Source organism: Marmota flaviventris, chromosome 1, assembly GCF_047511675.1.
Source record: "Marmota flaviventris isolate mMarFla1 chromosome 1, mMarFla1.hap1, whole genome shotgun sequence".
Classification (NCBI taxonomy): domain Eukaryota; kingdom Metazoa; phylum Chordata; class Mammalia; order Rodentia; family Sciuridae; genus Marmota; species Marmota flaviventris.
The window spans coordinates 94,023,265-94,046,243 of record NC_092498.1 but is presented as its reverse complement, the minus strand read 5'-3'; the positions used below and the strand labels follow the sequence as shown (position 1 = coordinate 94,046,243).

The 22,979-nt window shown below is 32.3% G+C and overlaps 1 protein-coding gene across 2 annotated transcripts in view; it reads right to left on the bottom strand.

Annotated features, from left to right (window-relative positions):
• The window catches only part of Septin7 (septin 7), a 98,501-nt gene that overhangs the window by 15,053 nt on the left and 60,469 nt on the right, over positions 1–22,979 (bottom strand). For both annotated transcript variants that reach the window (XM_071614001.1, XM_071614006.1), the window contains 7 exons: positions 21,669–21,769; positions 20,482–20,616; positions 13,906–14,023; positions 10,367–10,459; positions 9,394–9,490; positions 7,916–7,967; positions 3,991–4,116 (listed from right to left, as the gene is read on the bottom strand). In XM_071614001.1, the coding sequence (XP_071470102.1) occupies positions 3,991–4,116; positions 7,916–7,967; positions 9,394–9,490; positions 10,367–10,459; positions 13,906–14,023; positions 20,482–20,616; positions 21,669–21,769 (722 nt within the window). The remainder of the gene's footprint in view (positions 1–3,990; positions 4,117–7,915; positions 7,968–9,393; positions 9,491–10,366; positions 10,460–13,905; positions 14,024–20,481; positions 20,617–21,668; positions 21,770–22,979) is intronic.

The following is a 22,979-nucleotide window of genomic DNA, read 5'->3' as shown; positions in this document are numbered from 1 at the left end:
GAAAAGAGAGATGAACTGACAAGCAGGAAAGAGCTAACAGGGTGTGCCCCCAAACCTGGAGCATGTTGTCAACCATCTTAAATACTGCTAACGATAGATAAGAGTTCAGAGACAATCAACAGTGATTTTAAGTAAAAGGTACAAGAAAAATCAAGGAAGAAAGCAGCATATAAAACTCTAAAAAACAAATTAGCAAAAAAGGATAGCTCTCCCCTTATTGGGGATCATCTTCTTTCTTTAAGGAGATTTGTAATCTGGATATGGAACTATTCTCCCCTTTCCTTTACAACCCCTTATTGAATGTGTTTGATGGGGGAGGTCTCACTTTCTGTGGCTTCCAACAACCTACCATCCCCCATACAGAAATGCACAAGATACACTCTCCCTGAGAATTTAAGAAGTGGGGCTGGGGATATAGCTCAGGTGGTAGAGTGCTTGCCTCACATGTACAGGCCCTGAGTGTGATCCCCAGCAGCACCACCCCCCCCCCCAAAAAAAAAAAGTACTAAAAAACTGATAACTTATTTGTCAGATACAGGTAATACCTGGCCAGTTGTTAAGAACAGTAACCCTTTCTTGAGTGTCCAGAAAGCCTTGAGACAAGTTAGTATTTAACTAGACAACCTCAGCTACCTTTCAGATTTTAACCACACATTCTCATTCTTGATTTTAAGTCCTTCCAGAACAATTATTTTAGGACCAATTTTCAGATATGCAAAACAAATATATTTTTATTCCATAGTTAAGCACACTCTATTTGCCAAAAATTGCCTCAGAAAATTAAAAATAAGATAAATTAATACTATCCAATGCCTAACATTTTTTAAACAATTTAGCTTATAAACCAAATATGATTAGCACTTTATGAAGTGTGTATTGCCATATAAAGGTTATTTTAACTATAAATTTTGAATAGGGGTTCTTGTATGTATACACACATAAATGTGAGTATGCACACATATACATGTGTGTATGAAGAAATGTTGTTTACTGGGTAATGAAAAAAACAAGTTCCTCAGCAATCAATAAATGAATAATTGACATTATCATCAATTTTCTTTCTTTCTCAAATTGCCTACATTAAACCCTATTTAGATTCCATAAAAAGTAATTTTTAAAAAGAACTATCACCAACATTTTTTAAAGGGACCAAAGAGATTGTCTAGTTGAATTATCTTTAAAATTGGGACTCTATATGAAGTCTTTTAAGTTATTTAAGCATGAGTAGTTTTAAGAGAATCAACTTCCAGATCCTCAACTTCCATACAAATTCTTAGTTAAACTGATCTGCCTGAAATTTCCCAAGTTGCAGATAGCCCTTCTCTCACTTTAAAGAAGAACCTACTCCCCTTCATCTCATTTACTGAGGTATATCTTCAATAATAAATCCATAAAGCATCTGCGTTTCCCAATATTAAAAACGTTTCTATTAAGGGAAAAGCATGTTTTTAGATGTTAGAAACAGTGTTTTGAACCATGTTCAGATGCTCTAAGTTCATACAAAATGAGATGGTTGGAGTACTGGCAACTTTTTTCTTTTTTAAACAATCCTGCTTCTTCCAAGCAACCTCAACCTCTCCCTGCTATCATTGTCAAAGAACACATCACTATGGAGGGAGAGTCCCATTAGAGAAATCCAAACAGAACTTCAATAAGAAGCCTAAACTCATACTTCATATACTTAAACATTAGTCTTTATTTTTAGTTATTCATGGATATGTACCTAGCTGTAATAAAGGCATCATAAACTGCTGATACTATTTTTTTTTAAAATTTAGCTACTATGCTTTTTGAAATTGCTAAAACTTTCAAGATAACATATAACTAATGGATGAACTTTTAAGTGACTTCTTTCAGATTTAATATGTCTCAATGACTTCCTTAAAATTTAGTATGTCATACTCAATGAGGTAATAAATTCTAATCAAACTGTATCAAACATCTTTTACAATTATAGTCATTCTATAATTGGTTTGATCTCTAAAAACATTTCTTTTTCTACTTACTAGCTTCTGGGGCAATTTGCTTTTTAGCATGCAAACTTTTCTTTTTTTATTCCCACAGGTAAACTTTTGTCATGACTCATCTTGACATAGATTTCTGACAGTATTCTTTTTATACTACTTCTACTTTTTATGCTTTCTTCCTGGGTCATAACTGAACTCATCAAGTTAAGCCCAAAGAACAGAATTTTGTATACATTAAAAAAAATTTTTAAATCAAAGCTTAAGATTTACTATTTTTCTCTGAATTACCTTACCTATAACTAATAGGAGGACTACTCCAATTGTACTACTTTAAAAATCTTAAATTTAAAATGTGGAAAAGTAATTTCTCATGTTTAGGATATAAACAATTATTTAATTTTTTAAAAATTAACATTAAGTACATACCTTTAATGAAAAATACATTGGTAGTACATTTTTCTTTAAACATTATATAAAATCATCAGTAGCTTTGTGTATGCTTCTTTTAAATAGTTAAAAGTCCCCAAATTAAAGAAAATACATTTAAAGTAGATTAAAATTTTATGAATATTCACTATTGTAAATCCTTTTGTGTTAAAATTGTTCACATATATTTTGTGAAGGAGAAAAAAAACTAAACCCTATCTCAAATAGGATTTTATATTTTTAAATATGAAAAAGTGACATTTTTCTATTCCATTATAAGGAATATTGACAGCTACAAAAACAACACTATTCCTTTTTTTAAGAACTTTTCTCATTATTTACATGTATGATCCCTCAGGATTCTCTCCAAATGATAAGATAATATCTAGCTGCAATGTACATCATTTAAAATAGTTTTCATTATAGTTTTGGTCTTCAACAATCCAAATAAAGGAAGCATAGGGTATAGACATGGTTACCAAAAATCCTACTTTCTCATACATCTCCCCACACCTCCATCATAAAACCCATCACGGTTTGCAATACGCAATCAGTAAGGCAAAGCTACATGCTTGGTAGTCACACTATTCTCACTAACAAGAAATCCAAATGCTAGCTAATTTACTTCTTGGAATACACAATAGAATATGAATACAGAAGGTAATAAGATTATATTCATTAAAATACTTTTGTTTGGCCCTGTCCAAATAAACTTGGTTCTTTCTTTCAAAATGCTGTGTTTAAAGCTTTTCCTTTTAACAGAAGTTGTTTACTCTCCTTAAAGAGAATATAGGAAGAGTTACTGCTTGTGCACAACTGAAGCCACAGGTGGGCGCCAATACCTGATTCCAGTTCCCACAGAGGCACACACTTCTCTCAGGACATTAATTTTTCTTTTTCTTTTTTTTTTTTTTTTTTTTGGGGGGGGGGGGGTACCAGGGATTAAACTAAAGGGCACTTACCCACTGAGACACATCTCAGCCTTTTTTTTTTTTTTTTTTTAAAGATATGGTTTTTAGAGTCTCGCTAAGGTACTTAGGGCCTTGCTAAGTGGCTGAGGCTGGCTTTGAACTTGCACTGCTCTTGCGTCAGCCTCCCGAGCTGCTGAGATTATAGGTGTATGCCACCACACTTGGAGAAGACATTACATTTTGAATGCCATAATAAATATGAAGTAATGGCCAAAAAAAAAACGAATCTTTACCTTAAAAATAAGTAAAATGAATTTAAGAGATCTTAAAGATAACTATTTTCTTTCCCCAAAAAACTTATTTGCTAAAAGATGTTTAATTTCTAACTGGAATTTTATTAAATGTGTGGTGTATGCATTAGTAAGATGATGGCAAATGACCAGAAGAGAATGCATGATTCTTTAAGGAGCAATATAATAATAATAAAAAAAAAATGCCTCCAACAATTAAAAAACAATATATAAAACTACTAAAACAAAGCTTAACAACACAATTTTCTGCTGTTGTTCACAGGGAACATTATCCAAATTTTCTAATGAGTAATAAGAAGGAATTTGATGAAAATAAAACAGTATAATTATTTACTATGTAATAACTTTTGTGGAGGAAAAAGTATATATACTTACTTTGTAAGTTGCCCTTTATTCTTATTGTTATCAACTCCATTGTAAGTCACAGCTGCCAGTTTTCTGCTTCTGTAGTTCTCATAGTGTACATTATTAGTAACATCTTTCAAGTCCTGCATGTGTGTTCTGTCATAAACAAATAGCAAGAGTTTGCTTTTACTAATGCAAGTTTTACCCAAACAAAAATTTCATACTTAAATAAAGCAAAAGATTATTCTTAATGAAGATTTTTTTTTATCTGTCTTTATTCATATTTAAAGCAGACCAAGGTAAAATACACCAACTTAAGCAACAGAAATTTAGATTCCAAATGAGATTTTAAGAGGCACAAATCCCTTAAAGCAGTTTCTGAAGGATGAACTGTTGAGAGTATTGACCCTGATGGTACATATTTAATTTTACTAGAGAAGGGAAAGGAGATTAGCTCATAAAATCTAAGAGAGATTGCTTTTCTTTAAGCAACTATTACCAGATTAATACACAGGGACACTTCAAGTTGCTTTCAAACAGGGGAATCAATTTAGAGTAAATTTTTGTTTTTTCAAACTCTCCAATGATGACCTATTTGGTTAAATAAATTTTTCTTGCCATATTTGTTTCAGATAGAAAATCAATACACAGAAGATAAACTATACAATTTATATGAAATAATTTCATCATTCTTTAGAGTTCATTGAAGATACTCTGAAGCTGCTCTATGGATATCATTTACCAACAGTGTTCTCACAAGATATGTGGTATCATAGTACTCTATTATCCAATCTTCTCTTTTCTCATCACCCATTACTTTTTAATTTCTTGCATCTGCCATCTTCCATCCTTACCACTTATCACATTTCCCTTAAAGATAACATAAAGATATGCTATATGAACTTCCTTATATCCAGAAAATATGTATGATTACTTCACCACCCAGTTTTGCAAAGTACTTTTAGAATGTAACATTTAACTACTGATTCACCTCCTTCTTTCTGACATTTCCATAGTTCTTTGATAGTGTACTAATCTCTTGTAATACTCTGTCCCTTGATAATTCATACTCTCTTGAGCCATACAGTTACATTTAAAGATCTGCTCTACAGTCAAGTCAGAGAGCTCTTAATTCCTAGCATATGTGGTAGGTGAAACTGGTTGCTAATTTCTTATTGATCCTTAGAAGAGTTCTACTTTCTTCCCAGCCTAGAAGTAAAGGCACTCCAATCCTTTTTGGGAACATACATGTCATAGGTGATACTATCTTACCTCTTCTACTATGAAATCCATTTTGCCAGAAACATGTTATTTCTTTTGTACCCTGACTATAGACACATAGTAACTTCAAAAAAAACTGACAATTAAAGAATGAAGCTAAAATATAACTAATGTTGATTTGGGGAATAAATTACTGTTACTAGCTTCGGTAAGCAGAGAATAAAAATAAATTGTGCCAATATAAAAATAATATTTTATAATTTTAATTATTATATATCACATGTCACTCTATTAATGAAAAATCTTCAAAACACCTGAGGAAAAGTATAGTAAAATACAAGATGTATAAAATAAAAACAAGGTAAACTTATTGTTAACCTATTTTTGTTAGTTTCACTTAACATTTTAGGTAATGAAAGATTTTCCTTTGCAGTAAATCTTTTATATGATTGCATAATTCTGACTTTATTGGGTGGGGGACAATACTGGGGATTAAATTTAGGGCCTTTCATGTGCTAGGCAGGTGTTCTATCAATGAACTACATCTATAGCTCTTAACTTTTGCCAGATATAAAAGCCTTTATTTCTATTTAATCATGCTTTACTTTATCCTTTTAAGTCTCAATCCATTCTCCATTCTTAAAATAATTTGATAATTAGCTATATAGTTTTCCCTAGTTTCAGGAATGTTGTTTCCATTTCCCATTACTGATCTCAAAGTGTTCTCTCTTTTTTTTCCTTCTGTTACTTCTGTACCATCCCATTCCTACACCCTCAAAATATTTGCAACATTTTCTTCTTTCTCGTTTTCCTTGATTTGCCTGCAGCAACCAGTTCTCTTAAATAACAAAATGACACTTCTTTGAGGTTGAATCTTTCTTAGAAGCAATCACTATTCCTATCTTTGGTCTGCAAGATTTCAATTACTTAAGATTTATAGACATCAGCAATATTAGTATTGTTATTTCTCAAGTATCTGTTAAATATTCACTAAGTATTTTTATTTTGAAGACATGAGCTACAAAATACACACTTTTCTCTGGTAGCATATAATCTCAAGATTTTTTTTTTCATATTTTCATACATGCATACTGTCTTGCTGCTTTGTTGATTAAATGTTCCTATAGACATGGTCAATTTGCTCTATAATACTTTTATACTAGAGAGTTCCCCTCACCAGCTGCCAGTCTGTAAACATTCCAAGTAGCTTCTGGACTGAAGGGTCTAGCTCAGTAGTAGAGCATTTGCTTGTTGGGAGGCCCTGGACAAAACAAAACTAAGTAGCTTCTGGCTCAGTAAAATTAGCCTTCCCTTGGTAAAGGAATATAGATAATGGTTGATTATATATTTTCAAAGTACACAAAAAATTTATAGAGTACCACTGTGTCAAGCACCACAGCAGATTTTAAAACAGAGGAAATACAATGGCAATTAATATTTATTAAACAATTCCTACACACAGAATGCCACGAAAGATTGCATTATTACCTCTTTTAAAATCATACCTTAAGAATGGAAGGGAAAGAGAACAGCTTGTAACAGAACCTGAAGTGTTGTGTTCTCAAAACCCTGAGGATACCCTCTCACAAGGTGAGGCCTGGCAACCGCAAGGGTTTAATCAATCTTATCATCCACTTTCTATCAGAAACATCTGATTATGTTCTCCTTTGAAAAAATACCAATTATATGCCAATTTCTTTTACTTCAAAATTTCTCTAGTTTACTATTTTTCCTAATGTATTTCTTGAGATAGTAATCACACTTTCTTAAAATTTCCTCTTCATTTATAAGAGTGGGCTTTTTATTATTCCATGATTTCCAATTATCACCCATGTGTATATTACTGTCTCTAAATAGCTTAAAAGATTCCTGTACATTGGGAAAGTGGGCAGTCTTTATTTCTATTTAATTATAGGGACATAACTGGTGGTTGAAGAGAATATGATGTGAGAGCCTGGAAAAGTAAGATGAAAGGGAGGAGCACTGAAAAGAGGGATTAGGTAGAGAGAGGAAACCATGTGTCTCAACAACACTGTAGTTCATTCTGTTCCATTTTCTTGCTAATGTCTCTAGCACTATTAATATTTTCTTCTCTCTACTGCTGTTTTTTTTTTTTTTTTTTTTTTTTTTTGAGGAGGGTGGGGTGCAATCAAGGGATTGAACTCAAGTGCATCACACATGCTAGGCCAGCACTCCAACCTTGAGCTATGTTCCCAACCCTCCTGCTGCTGCTTTTCTAATTCAAGTCCCTGGGCCTCTTATCAAAATGACCTCAATATCCTAGGCTTTGCTTTTCTTTCAACAGGTATGAAATGCACAAGTTAGGGCTGTTTTTTCACCAGATAGGAAGACTGGTTTTGTTCACAGTGTTACAGTATAAAAACTGTTTCATTCCACCAGCTACTGAACTCTGCACCTTTTAACATTCAAAGTCTAGCTTTTACAGTTTTCCTGTATATTCCACTCTTTATCCTTACTTTCAGTTCTAAACCTCAACATAATGTATGTTGATAGACTGATTTTCCTTTGTATCCCTAGTCATGCAACTTATTTTGTATTTTTGCTAAAACAAACCTTGGAGAAAGAATCCAAGGTGTCTACATCAAGTACTTACTTCATTGCTAAGATGAAAATACCAATTTAAATTAGCCACATTTATAGAGGTAAAAAGTAAATCTGTACAACTCTATTTAAGGAAACAAAACACTTATGCTATTTTCATCACTGTACTTACCTTATCAACATATTTCTTAGAATTGTAAAATCACAATGTTCACCATTTTCAACTGTAAGAAAAAAAATAGACCACATATATTATTTCCACTAAACCAAGTCTTTCCAAAGGAAATCTCACAGGAACTTGGGGGTAAAAACAATGAAAGAATATGTAGAACTGCTTAGATCAATTTTTCATTAAGGTAAAATTCTAATATAGCACTCAGTGGAATGACAAATAATTGCATTATAATATTACTTTACTATAGTTGAATCCTCAGTGATAGATAAGTAAACCTAATAAATGAGCTATGTGGAAACATACAATTCTAAAAATTTGAAAGGAAAAATATGTTTTTTCTCATTGGTAAAGAATATATTTATTCTGTGATGAAATATATTTTTAAAAGTTAGTAGTCTGGATGAGGGGAGAGTCATTTCATAAACACTTTCTTCATAGGTAAACAGAATAAAAAGATGAGCCCCGAACTTAAGATTCTTTATTTTATTTTAAAAATAATAATAAATAAATGTATATATACATATTTATAAACAAATAAATATGTGTGTGTGTGTGTGTGTGTGTGTGTGTGTGTGTGTGTGTGTATTAAGAACACCACTTGGAGGGAGGGGAGAGGCAGCAAACCAGAGATACAATTTCTCCAGTGTAGATTTCTAAGGGGTACATAAGCATAAGTTCTAAAGTCTCAGGCCAGCAACTAGAGGTTCACTGAGTCCAACAGATAGCTAGGAACAAAGGACAGGGTCACTGGTGGGATATCTAGACAATAATCTGGAAGGATATCTAAAATTCACAGAAAGTATTAGATCAAACCAATATAAGAAACATAAATTTGAGGACACACTTGTATTGCTAAGAGATATTCTAAGGTTTGCTGCAATAACATTTTATTGGCATTTAAAAGCTTTTATAAAACTAGTAAAAAGGATCTCTTATAATAATTTGTAAAAATGTGATGGCAAAAAAGAAAGTGATTTCTGCTTTGAGAACTGAGTTTATAAATATTTTCAATGATTCTTGAGGATCCACGACCCATCTGAGACTAAAATAAATGTGATGGGTTTTCTCTCCAAATTGTTCTATTTCAGAGGGTTCAGCAGAACTCTTGGAAGCAATCTTTTGGCCCTGAGTATAGAAGTCCTGAATTATAAGAATGTTTTCAAACAAGAAAACAGAAATTGACCTAATGATGAGATAGAAAATGGGGTGGGGCATTGACAACTGACTTCTAAAGTATTACTACAATGTTAGAATTTAACACATAGTTCCCTGTATGTATTAAAGGTTTGAAAATACAGAAAGTTTGAAAAACATAATGTACTTCTGAAGAAAACAAGACTAAAGGAAAATAAAATCAGAACTATCCTTGAAAATCTGGATTGTTTCAATGTAGTATGCATATTATACTAATTATAAATACAAAGTTTTATTGCATTTATGAGATCTTACAAGTCATTCACTGAAGAAAACCTTACCTTCAGCCACACCCCAAGGATACTGCCTTCCTCTGACCCTTTTGCCATTAACTTCAATGATAGTATTACTACCTACCACAGCAAGAGGTAAACGGTCCTATAAAATAAAGTATTCTTGTTCAAATACATCTCGGTAGTCCTCACAAATCCAAGAATAAAGTTATATTACTCAACAAATTAACAAGAAAATTGATAATAATTCAACATTTTTTGTAGGCCATTAATAAATATTTATAAATTGAGATTATAGATATTACCACCAAAGTAATCAGTGAATACAGTTATATCTTTTCTGAAAATTTAAAAATACTAAGGCAGATGCTATCAAATTATTTGCTAAAAGTCACTCCAAAAAACTGGCCCACACTGTGAGGGAAAAGAATAAAAAATATATTGATATTTAGGGGAAGAAAAAATGAAGCTTGTGATTAATTGTATCTGCCCTATCATAAACCAACAAACAATACAATACTAGAAACAAGAAATATTTTATTTGCTAAATTCTAACTTCAAAATTTCATATCCAAGAAACTTGATTTGTGTTCACCCACATTAACTCGGAGAATAAAACTTTCAAAATTCTTGGGGCTTTCAAAAATACCTAAGTAGCTATTTTATAAAACCCCGGAAATTCTTCATTGTTCATTAATTCAAAGATAACTGGGTTATTAGCCTACATATGCCATTATTTGGTATACCATTTTTAAGTCCAGGGTACCTAAAATCATTTAAGATATGAATGTGCTATTCACCTATTTTAAGCAATGCCTTATTTACATGTAACAGCTAATCAACCAAGTTAACTCCAAAGTTGAATTCAACATTAAACAATCTTGTTTTATAAGCCAACTCCTTAAAACATTGATATTTTTGGTCTTTTCTGTGGAAAAGGTTCCCAAATATTTTCACACACATGTACATGCATGTGTATATATATTTATGTACATATATAAAAATATATGAATTAATCTACCTTTATCTTTTTAACCAGCTTATTTTCTTCTTCATCATCTGTTTCTGGAAATTCATATATTTTAATTTTATGTTCTTGAATTTCTTTCATTATCTAAAATGGAAGAAACAGTTAGCAAAAGAGCTCCATACATAATTAGTATGTTGGCCCTATTTTTAGTAAATTTCTTGGATTCTTACATGAGACCACATAGCTTCTGGTTCTTTACTGTTTTTCAATGATGTAAAACTGTAATTAAAAAAAAAAAACTAACAACAAAAAAAAAACTATGCTAGTCCCACTGAGCCACATCCTCAGACCTTTTTAGTTTTTGAGTCAGGGTCTCACCAGTTGCTGAGGCTGGCCTTGATTATGTGATTCTCCTGCTTTAGCCTCCCAAGTTCTATTTTTTAGACAACTATTATGTTGACAAATAAAACCCAAAATTCAATTGCTTCAAAAATGTTAAAAGTTGGGGCTAGGGTTGTGGCTAAGTGGTAGAGCATTTGCCTAGCATGTGCAAAAGCACTGGGTTCAATCCTCAGCACAACATAAAAATAAATAATAAAGATACTGTATCCAACTACAACTAAAAAAAATTTTTTTTAAATGTTAAAGTCATGGGCTGGGGCTCAACGGTAGAGTGCTTGCTTTCCACATGTGAGGCACTGGGTTCGATCCTCAGCACCACATAAAAATATCTACAACTAAAAAATTAATAAAATTTAATAAAAGTTTTTAAAAATGTAAAACGTCATTTGGTTATAAAACCAAGAGTTCCAAAACTATAAAAACCAGAAAGGGATTCACCAGTTGGTTTCTACCATAATGGCTTTAGGTCATTTATTTACAATAACTGAGATTCTTATTCTAGATATAACTCACCAACTATCTTATTCAGCAGACTAAAACTCACCTAAAAATTTTATACTATGTGGCCAGAATGAGTGAAACTAAATATAACATTGGTTCCAAGAGAAAAATTACACTCTGATAGGTGAATATCCTTGCATGTACAGTGTATAACACAAATCAAAAAGCAACATATACAAGACTGGACAACCCACAGGATGAAAATATGCCCTAGAAATTAAGAAGCTCAAGAGTTAACAAAAATGAAAAGATCAAAGAAGACAACTTGACTCCAAATTCAAAATGGAACACAGACATCCAAATAATTTTCAACTACTTACCGTATTTGAATTTGCAACAAACAAACAGCTAATGTACCTAGAACTCACGTCCTTGCTTACATTTGGTGCTACTCTCAAGGAAGGTATTCTTAATAACACAGACAGTAAACAAAGTAAATTACATGGTTACTATACTAGATAGAAACAAAAAAAAGTAAAAATTGCCCCTGGGGGGAAAAAACAGGACCACATATCTTTCACAACTGGGACATGTCCTACATAGAAAAAAAGAGTAGAAAAAATTGATGAGATGACAAATAAATGACTAGCACACAAAAAGAAGTCATAGTATCAAGCTCTAAGAGTAGTAGTTCTTGAGTACAGGTTGTATATTAAAATGAACTGAGAGAGCATTTTCAAAATAAATACTAAAGCCAGTAATAACTGGTCGGGATAAGCCCCAACAACTCATTTTGAAAAAGTTCTCTAGATGATTTTGATAGACTCCTGGATAGAAATCATTATTCTAAACATACCCCCCCCCCCAAAAAAAAAGAAGAAAGAAAAAAAAAAAGAAAAATAACAACCACTAGGGTTAGAAGTATAACTCAGTGGGAAAGCATGTATGCGGTCTTGCTTTAATTACCAATTCCCAAAAGAAAAACAGGAAAAAAAGAAAAAGGGAACTGTGCAACTACTAGAATGTGACCAATTTGGAAGTAGAGATCATTACTTCTTTGTCTTTTTTATCTCTAAGTTCTCGGTACAAATCCCAACAGAGATATAATGCAAGATAAAGGGAGAAATGTATTACATGATTAGTATTTGAAATTTACACCACAGTATAAGACAAAAACAGGAATGATGGAAAACAAACAAACAAACAAAAACATATTCCTGATGGAAATAAGTCTAGTAAAAACAATATACAAAATATTCTCAAAATTTACATGAATTTAACACAACTTGAAAGCATATTTCAACAGGTTTTTCTTTTTGTAAAAAATTTCAAGGTAATCTAAAATTCATACTGAAAAGTGAAGAACGGTATTTTTTTTTTTTTAATAAAGAGAACTATAACAACAGTAAGAGATAATAACTCAAAAATTTATTTTTTTAGATATAATACAAAGTTTCTGTGGTTTTAAAAAAATACAACACAGGCCTAAAACAGAAACTACAACTACTAGAATGGGAGATAATTCCACAAATTGACCCTACATTTCATAAAATGTCATGTACAATAAATTAAGACAAGATAATGAGGAAAATGTGTCATTATTTAACTCAATATTAGTGATAAAACTGGGTATGAGTTTAGATAAAAGCTTAAACTATGGAACATATATATCTCTAATACATGGGGAAAACATGTCTTCCATAAAATGCAATAAAAATTAAAATATAAAGAGCAAAAGAGAAAAAAGAAAATACACAGTAAAAATGAGAGAAAACTAGCAGAGCATGGTGGCGTACACCAATGTCTCAGGAAGCTGAGGCAAGAGGATTGCAAGTCCAAAGCCAGCCTCAGCAAGTTATCAAAGCCCTAAGCAACTGTGTGAGACCCTGACTCAAAATAATTTAAAAGGTGGGGGTTGGTGGCTGAGGATGTGGCTCAGTGGTTAAATGCCTCTGGGTTGGAGAGAGGATGGGGGAGAGGGAGAGATAAGTAAGAAGGTAGGGAGGGAGGGAGAGAGGGAGGGAAAGAGAGAGGGAGGGAGGGAGAGGGAGAGGGAGAGGGGGCGAGAGAGAGAGAGAGAGAGAGAGAGAGAGAGAGAGAGAAACGCATGCAAGGCAAGGGAGGTGGGGAGAGGAAGAGAGAAAACTAAATATCCAAAATAAAAAGAATCTATAATAAATACATACAGGTAATACTTAATATTATTCTTCAAAAAGTACAAAGGTTTTGAACAAGAAGTTCATGAAAGAAATTTTAAAATGAACAAATCTGCTTTAAAAAAAAAATGTTCAGTCTTTCTGAAAAGTAAAATTAAAAGCTGGTAAGATTAAGTGAAACAAATATACTCATTATAGAAATTTGGTTTGTTTTATTGGGAAAACATTATACAAAATGCAGAGTCAGGGTTAAAGGGCTATAAAAATAACCAGATACTTTCAATGAGCAATCCTAGCTGTGGCAATTCATTCTAAAATAATTCTATAAGGTGTGAGGAGGGGTGGTGATGGGAGTTATTTAAAACAGTCTTATTTAAAAACTGACAAAGCATCAGGTCATTATGATAATGGATAAAAATTTGAGAAGAAAACTAAGGCAGAAGATTATTTTCAGGAGTTATTTTTAATACAATTTGACAATACTGTAAATCCGAAAGAGAAATGTATTGCAACAAATTATGTGAAAAATGGTAAAAACTGCAAATTACATGAATAATGGGAGAAACCCAGGAGTTAACTTATTTTGCTCACCTGCTTTTTAAACTGTTGGCATTCCTCAGGTGTGAGTGTGTCTGCTTTGGCAATAAGTGGGATGATATTCACTTTTTCATGCAAACGCTTCATAAACTCAATGTCCAATGGTTTAAGTCTGAAATACATAGTATTTAATATGACTGAACTGACCAATTTGGGGAAACAGATTCTTCACATTCCCAATGACCAGTAAATACAATTAACTGCTTGACTTACTTATCAGAAACACTCTCTGATGAGGTATTAGGCCAGCCAACAGTTAGGTAGAACAGGACTTCAATCAAGAAACACTGGAGTGACTAAGAAGGCTTTTTGATTCCTGCCCTTGAACACCCAGTTCATAGGGTTTTGGCCCTAATAAAGAATTAAAAAAACCAGAAAGGCTCCTAGTAGAATTTCTTAGAATCAGCTATTTATTAAATTTCACAATCTTCTCAGACAAGATACTTAAGAAAACTTTCAAAATTCATTCTGTCCATTACAATCTGGCTGCTGCCATCACTTTGCCATTGTATTTTTCAAGTCACAAATCTTTCCATATGGATGCTTACCATCACAAATTGCCCTTTGTGTATATCTGTCATCACCCCCTCATAAGCTCTTCTATGATCCTTTAAGGTATTTTATAGGATCCTCTGTGTAAGGCTGGTCGTTTAAAGAAGTACATTCCTTAGAATTCTCTACCTGGCCCTTTTTAAAAAATTCTATATTCTGTATGATTATCATTATTCAATAGATTTTGATTTTCCTCTACAGACCTTTAACTCCCAAATCTTTTTACACAATCTAGATCTCACTTAAGACCAGATTTGTTTACCCAATGGTTAAACTGAGACATCTCATGGGCTCCTTCAAATCAAAAGCTTTATGTTATGGTTTAGATATGAGGTGTCCTCCAAAATCTCATGTATGAGAGACAATGCAAGAATGTTCAGAGATGAAATAATTAGATTATGAGAGTTGGATTTTGTGGGATGAGGTATCCCCCAAAAGTTCACGTGAAAAAATGCAAGAATGTTCAGGGGTGAAATAATTAGATTATAAGAGTCATGATCTAATCAATAGATTCATCATCCACTGATAGGGATTAAATAGACAATAACTGTTGGTAGGTAGGTTGTGGTTGGAAGAAGTAAGTCACTGGGAGCATGACCCTGGGGTTTATATTTTGTCCCTAGTAACTGGAGATCTCTCTTTCCTTCCTGGCTGTAACGTTCTGAGCTGCTTTATTCTACTCCACCCTTCTACCATGATGTTCTGCCTCACCTTGGACCCAGAGCTATGGGGTTGGCTATCATGGACTGAACCTGTGAAACTGTGAACCAAAATAAATCTGTCCTCCTCTACATTGTTTCTGACAGGTATATTCTTCACAGCAATGCAAAAACTAAAACAACCTGAGTCTCAGTATTTCCTCCTCTTGTATGCTTCCCAGCTCAGTGAATGTAACCAATTACTCAAGCCTGAAATCTAGAATTGCTCTCTCTTCTAATTCTCACTTTTGAAGATTCACCAAGATCTGCTACAGGGGAAAACATTCAAACAAATATGTATGCACAGGTACACACACCTCCATTTCCATTACTTTAGTTCAGGCCACCAAGACCTCTGGAATGGAGAGCCACATGAGCCTTTTTGTTTCCCTATAAACCATCTACACTGCAGTCATCCAAATCGGATTTAAATCATTATTTGACTAAAAGCCTTACTGAAGGACACATTCCTTAGGTTATGTGGCTTACAGGGCTAGTAAAGACAAAGATCCTCCATCTGGACTCATTTCTCAGCATTCTTGGCCTATCTTTTGCCATCTCCCACTTCCAATGTGTCAACCTTTATTAATTTCTCACAATTTCTTGAAAGTACCATAACTCAACTGTTGGCCACAGGTTACCACCTTTATCTGAAACATCCTTCAATCCCATCTTCCTCCTATTTGGTTTAATTCCTACTTTTCATTTTGAATCTGGCCAATTTCCTCTGGGAATCCTCTTTAATCTACGACTACGCATTTTCTAAGTGGTAAACACTCAATGAACTGCATATTAATTCCTGAATATGTATTCATTTTGCCCATCCTCTCACTAAAAGATCTTCTCAAGTGAAGGTTTTATCTCATTCATCTGTATCCTCAGCATTTAGCACAATGTTGGACACTTGTGAAGGGGCCCAAATATTTATGAACAAAAAAAGTAAATTACTATAATTTTCTCTATGTTATTTAGGAACTATAAGTGAAAAATCAAAGAAAGTCCTTAAATCTATATCCTACTTAGGACTAAATATTACACCTACATCCTACTTAAGACTAAATATTAATGTTCCAAAGAAGTAAGTAAAGATAATAAGAAATATTTTTGCATAGCAATACCATTCTAAAGTAATATTCCTTAATTTTTATAAAGCAATAAGAGAAACTGGAATAAAGGTCTGTTATTCTATTGACTAATACTGACTTAATAATTACATTGATACTATTTTTAAATAAATAAATAGTTGAAATTGGAAAGATAGGAGTCCAGAGAGTAATACGATATTCCTTTATACTAACAAAAACTATTATACCTCATTGTGGTAGTGAGGCTCACCAGCACAAAAACAGAGGTAAAGAGAAATGAAGATACAAATATGAAAATTTAAGATGGTTGCCTCCTATTGCAAATCTCTCTATCCTGAGTTCCTTGGAATTCATTACTGGCATTCAGAGAATAGGAAATACCATGGGAAAGAGTATAGCTGAAATAACACTATACTATGTATAACAGTGTATTTACCTCACTAATACTAACAGAAAAAAAAAAAAAACCTATCCATCTTTGCGAAAAAATTAAAATTTGCTTATTGTCATCAATCATTACATATATCATTAAATATAAAGTCATGGCCTATTCAATCTCAGATTTCTAAATACATATGGTACAGTTTCCAATTTATACCCATGAAAAGTTTAAATTACCTCTGCTTTATTAAGCTATATAGATAGGCTTATATAAACCAGTGTTAAAGGCAGAATTCAGTTAATTTTTTAATGAAATCTTAAGAGCATTTAATATAAAACATTAAAGTCAAAATACAAGTTAACTAGATTTTATATTTAAAACCAGATAATGATTAATATATTTTAAAATACAGATAAAATTATTTAAATTTTACAGATAACATAAATTTAAGTGATCAGTTTAGCAATATTTCACAATGTTGTGTGATCATTTACCTCAAGAACTCTTCATTTTGTAAAGTTGGAACTCTATACCAAATTAAACAATAACTATTCCCTTCTCCCTCCACCTAGCACCTGGTAACTACCATTCTACTTCTGTGTCTATGATTTTGACCACTGTAAGTACTTCATTCCAATGGAATCATACAGTATTTGTCTTTTTATGACTGGCTGTCTTAGTCCATTTTATGCTACTATAATAAAATACCTGAGACTGTGTAATTTATTAAAAAAAAAAAAAGAAGAAGAAGAAATGTGTTCTTTCACAGTTCTGCAGTCTGGGAAGCCCATGTCAAGGTAGACACAGGTGTGTCTAGTAAAGGCCCGCTCTCCCCTTCTAAGATGGTTTGAATGCTGCATCCCCCATATAAAAGGAGTGTTGTTCCTTATGTGGCAGAATACTAGAGGGGGCAATTCAGTTTCCAAAGGGCTTTCTATTACACTGGTAATTTATTTATGAGGGGAATCATTCACATGAGTTTTGGAGGGAACGAATCCAGACCACAGCACTGGCTTACTTCACTTAATGTAATGTTCTTAAGGTTCATCCATATTGCACCATAAATCTATGTGTTCTTCCTTTTAAAGTAGAATAATATTCAACATGTGGCTATACTAGATTTTGCTTATCTATTCATCTGTCAATGGATACTTGGGTTTCTTCCATGTTTTAGCTATTATGAATAATATACTGCAAATGAACATGCAAAATTATCCCTTGAGAGTTCTGTTTTAATTGTTACTTTAAACTGAGTATTTATTTATAATATCCCAACTTTAAAGAGAAAGGTATTTAAAAATAATCATGACAGGGAATCAGGGAAGTCAATTTTCTAAGTATAAAACGAGGGCCAATGAACATTTAAATCAGTTTTTCCTTTAGGATAAAAGGTAAAACCTTATAAAAGTCTCAATAAAACTCTTCTTAAATTAGTATACAAATTTCACATGCTTACAAAATGACAACAGCAGAAAAACGTTTCATTCAATGTTGACTATATTCATGCTGATTGAAATTTTTCCTCTGTCCCTTCAGTTTTGAACAGGTTTATCTGTTCATTAACAAATTTAGTTTTTAAATCTTGTTTTTAACTAACAGAAAGTCCTTTGTGAAAATTTAAAAAAATAAACCCCCATTAGAGAGAAAAGATTATTTAATCTCAAAGCCTATTTATAGCAAAATCACTGACCACAGGGGAAATGATAAACACCCCCCCACATACACACACACACAAAATAAAGTACAGTATGTTTCTCAGGAAGAAAAAAGTTCTGTATAAAGCTCACTGAATTATATTTACTTTTTTAAAATAGTGGTGGTCAGTATTAAAAGAATGAGACGATTTTAAAATTGAAGTACTGAGTTTGATTTTAACAGCAGCTACCTAACAGTGAGTAAAAAAATGGAACAATAATAACTGAAATAAGAAGTTACGCCTATATCCTCATCCACTTGGTAGGATGAGGTAGAAGACAATAAAATCAATACGTTACTAGACCAATTTATTTCTTCTTCAAAAAAGGAGTCCTTCTAAAAAATAAATCTAGGAACTACTCAAACAAGATAAAAAAGTCTTGATTCATTTACTAAACTGCATGGATTTTCAGTCTTGAGTGAGCAGAGGATTTAGAACTCTACATAAAATTCAGTGTCATATTCTTTTACTTAGTTTATGGTATCACATAATGGGCAAAACTTTGCTCCATTTCTAAAAATAATTAAGCTAACTGTTCAAAAGCATATTTTTGCATATAGGAAATAAAAATTTTTAACTCCCATTCCTGTGACAAACAAAAAACAGCTCAAAGCCTCTACATATCATTTCAATTATAAAACTTTATCTTAAAAAAAAAAATAAGGCATTGGGGGAACCTTCATATTTCCCATGCAATTTTAAGAAATAAATTTCCCCAGGGGGGATGGGAGGAATGTAATTTCATGAGAAATACTAACGCTTGGAGAGTGTCCAAAAGATCTAAAATAATAAAACTGGTTATGAGCTTACTAATTTCTATTGACTTAACTGCAGGTTTAAAATTTCATTCAGCTGACTTCCAGGATCAAGTCCTAACAAATTAAACTAGGTTGATTAAAAAAAAAAAATTAAGGGGCTGTGGCTGTAGCTCAGTAGGAAAATGCTTTCCTCCCATGTGTGAAGCACTGAGTTCGAGCCTCAGCACCACATAAAAAACTAAATTAATAAACAAAGATATTGTGTGTCCATCTACAACTTGAAAAAAATATTTTAAAAATTAAATTCAAGAAGTAGCTGCCGAGGTACTTATAAAAAACTTTATACAGTCTTCTATTTTTTTAAGATTACCTTTTTTGAGCCTTTTAACTAGATGAGTCATTTAAATGATATAAATTTAAAAACTTCTGAGAACAATGTAGAATATCCAAAGGTACACTTTTCACCTCTCTAACCTGCTAGTGCAAAAATGTTGACTATATAATTAAGGTTCCCTGCTCTATCAATAGAGAAAATGGACATCAGACTACAGAAAAGATGGAGAGAGAAACCAAAAACCTTGTTCATTATTTCAACATGGCTTATAAGGAAATTGCTTTACATTACTGCAATTTGAGTATCAAAGGAAAATGTTATACTACATAATAATCTAGTTCTTTTTGGTGAAGAGGTGGAGTTATCATTAAGTGACTGAATTACCCTGAGTTACTGACTCAAACAAAAAGATTGAAGAAGAGTAATTAAAAGCATCTGCAGTTGATAATAACATATACATCTACTCAAAATGACAGAAGAGTACCAAGGGGAAAAAAGGGGTGAGGAGTTTACAGGCTAACTACTAACAAACAGAATAATCAAATCAGATGTACATCTAGACACATGGTCCTACCTCCTAATAAAAAGGTTAGTACTAATGGGTATGAAATGGAAATTATGTGACTTTGGTAGCTAAGATGAAACAGAAGCCAAATGGACTTACTGAAGAAATGGCAAAATTATTTAAAATTTCTTAGCATAAGTCGAAAGACAATTGTTATTGCTACTCCTGCTTATTTGGTAGTTTAGTTAGTGACAAAGTATGGTCAAAACAAACACTGAATTAGTCACGTTGAGACCTCAAACCATGGTGAAAACCCTGCTACTTTCCATGAAGCAGGTACGATACTTACACATGAGGACCTAAGGGATAAAATCACTTGTTAGTTTACTTAGAACTTTAAAAAGTTTGCTGTAAGTCATTTCTGCATGGAATTTGGTCCTTTATCATTGGTCTAGTTTAGTTACATGTGCTTCCTAGAATAAGGATTGTAAAATATGAACATAAAGATGAGAAATACTAAACAACAACAACAAATGCATCAGAACAATCAAGGTACTAACCCATGTCCTGAAGGAGCAACGAAGTATAAACAACACTGCACTCTGTTATCAGGCATCTGACGTCTGTTCACTCGAGATTCTGCATTTAGGTAATCCTCAAATTTACTATCAATGTAGTCAATAACAGGCTGCCAACTGTGGAACGCAGATAAACAACACAATTAAGTTGCAATCTTATAAATGAATGAAAAACTGATAACCATAAGATAATAATCAATATTTTTAATTAGGTAAAAACCAATGTACTAATAGAAGGATCTCAAACTATTCTACTTCTATTCAGAAACAGGTAAAAATTATGTTGAATAAAACTTGTTCATTATTTCAAAGATTTAAAATGCAGTAAGTGTGAAGACCTAGTTAATTATGAACAAATTACTTGGATTGATAACTACAAAAATGCTAAGATACTTTCCAATATGAAAACAATTATATACAATTTAAAAATGGAGATTACTTTAATATTAAAACATTAGGATAAACTTATTTGTGCGTTTTAAGAGAGAAAATCACCTCAAAAACAATGTGGAACTAAAAAAAAAAAAATTCTGTTTATAAAACACTAAGAGAGACAGGTGCCTGTAATCCCAGAGACTCAGGAGGCTGAGGCAGGAGAATAGCAAGTTCAAAGCCAGCCTCAGCAATTTAGTGAGGCCCTGAGCAACTCAGTTAAGGCCCTGTCTTTAAATAAAATACAAAAAGGGGCTGGGGATGTGGCTCAGTGATTAAGTGCCCCTGGGTTTAATTAGAGGTTTAAAAAAAAAAAACTACGATAACTACTTAAGACTAGAATTTCATAAGTTAATTTACTTAAAACTGAAGGTCTAAAAATTGGGTAATTTAGCTAATTATTTAGAAAATAATTTATACAATTATAAATTATAGTAAAGGGAAAGTATGACATTTATTACAATAATGAGAATTCTTATTTATTACACATTTATTACAATGATGAAAATTCTTACCTTTGTTGCTTAAGATTTGTGTTAAAAGTAATTATATGACAGGTATTAACTCCATTTTATAGGAAACAATATTTTCAAATAAGTGGCAAGGTTGACATATGAACTCAAGTCACATCACTTAAAGTTCAATGCTCTTTGCTAACGTAAGTGGTAAGCAAAAGAAGTCTAACCATGCTGATATCTCAAAAGCCTTAGAAAGCAATGAGGACAAACACTTCTTACCAATTGCTATTATCCACTGCATCTCCAAATCCTGGGGTATCAACTATTGTGAGAAGCAACTGGACACCACCTTCTTTGATTAAAACTTTGGATTGTTCCACCTGTAAGAGTCATTTGGTGCAGATGTTAGTATCATACGTGCACCAGGTATTTCCTACAAGGGATATAAACAGTGACAATCAAATTTTTCTAAACCAATTTGGCAATTATTTACAAATTAAATCTACTCTCTTCCACAATTTTCTTTAGAATCAATTATTGCAGCCATTAGAATCCTCAATACTTGAAAGAAAAGCATGTATGTATATAATATACCATTCTCTTGGTAACTCATACTGAGTTTATGGTTCATACTTGACATAAAGAAGGAAAGAGGAACTTTCCTTCTTTATGTAATGAAGTAGTAATAACCACTAGAGCTAAATACTATGTGACCCAAATACACAAACAATATAAATAAATAATTTGTTTGAATAATTTGGTAATTTATTGAGTTCAAATGTGATTAATTATACAAGCATATTTCATCTAGCATTTATAATAAACAACTTCCTGGACTAGTCTCCATATAGTTTTATCCAAACTAATTACTCAAGCAAACTTACTGCCATCCCTAAATATTTTTCAGTCAACTTATATGCTCCATATTCTGAATAACACAATCAATAAAGGCCCAGGTAGTGAAAATGTATTCTCATAAAACTGAAACTTTACTAATTAAAATCTTCAGTTATCTTTCCAATTTTCAAATACGTTCTGTCTGATTAAAGGCTTTAAACTTATACAACAATGGTTCTTGGCACAATTTGTTTTCTACCCAATTAAAGGATAAAATGTGATCATGACCAAGAAAAAAGCAACTTCATATACGATGACTAAAAGGATTTGAAAAGAAAGTGTTTAATTTCTGGGTAGAAAAAGTTTAGCATACTGTTAGAGAATATGGAAATGAGAACTCTATTTTCTCTGTTGCATTTTTAGATACCTGCTCTTGCATACAAAGAGACTAAGAAGCTCAGATTAAAATTGCAGAGCAAGAACACTGCAGCAACTATACCCAATAGTACCAAGAAAATAATACCTAGATAGTGGAATTGTTCTGTATCCACTCTGTCCAATATTGTAACCACCTGGTAATGTAGCTACTCAGCCCATAAAATGGTGACTAGTGCAACTGAAGAGCTAAATGTTTATTTTTATATTATTTGAATTTAATTCAAATTTAAATAGTCACATGTGGCTAGTGACTACCAATAAAAGAAGTTTATTAAGAAAAAACTTGTTAAATCTTGAAAAGAAAACAATCTATAA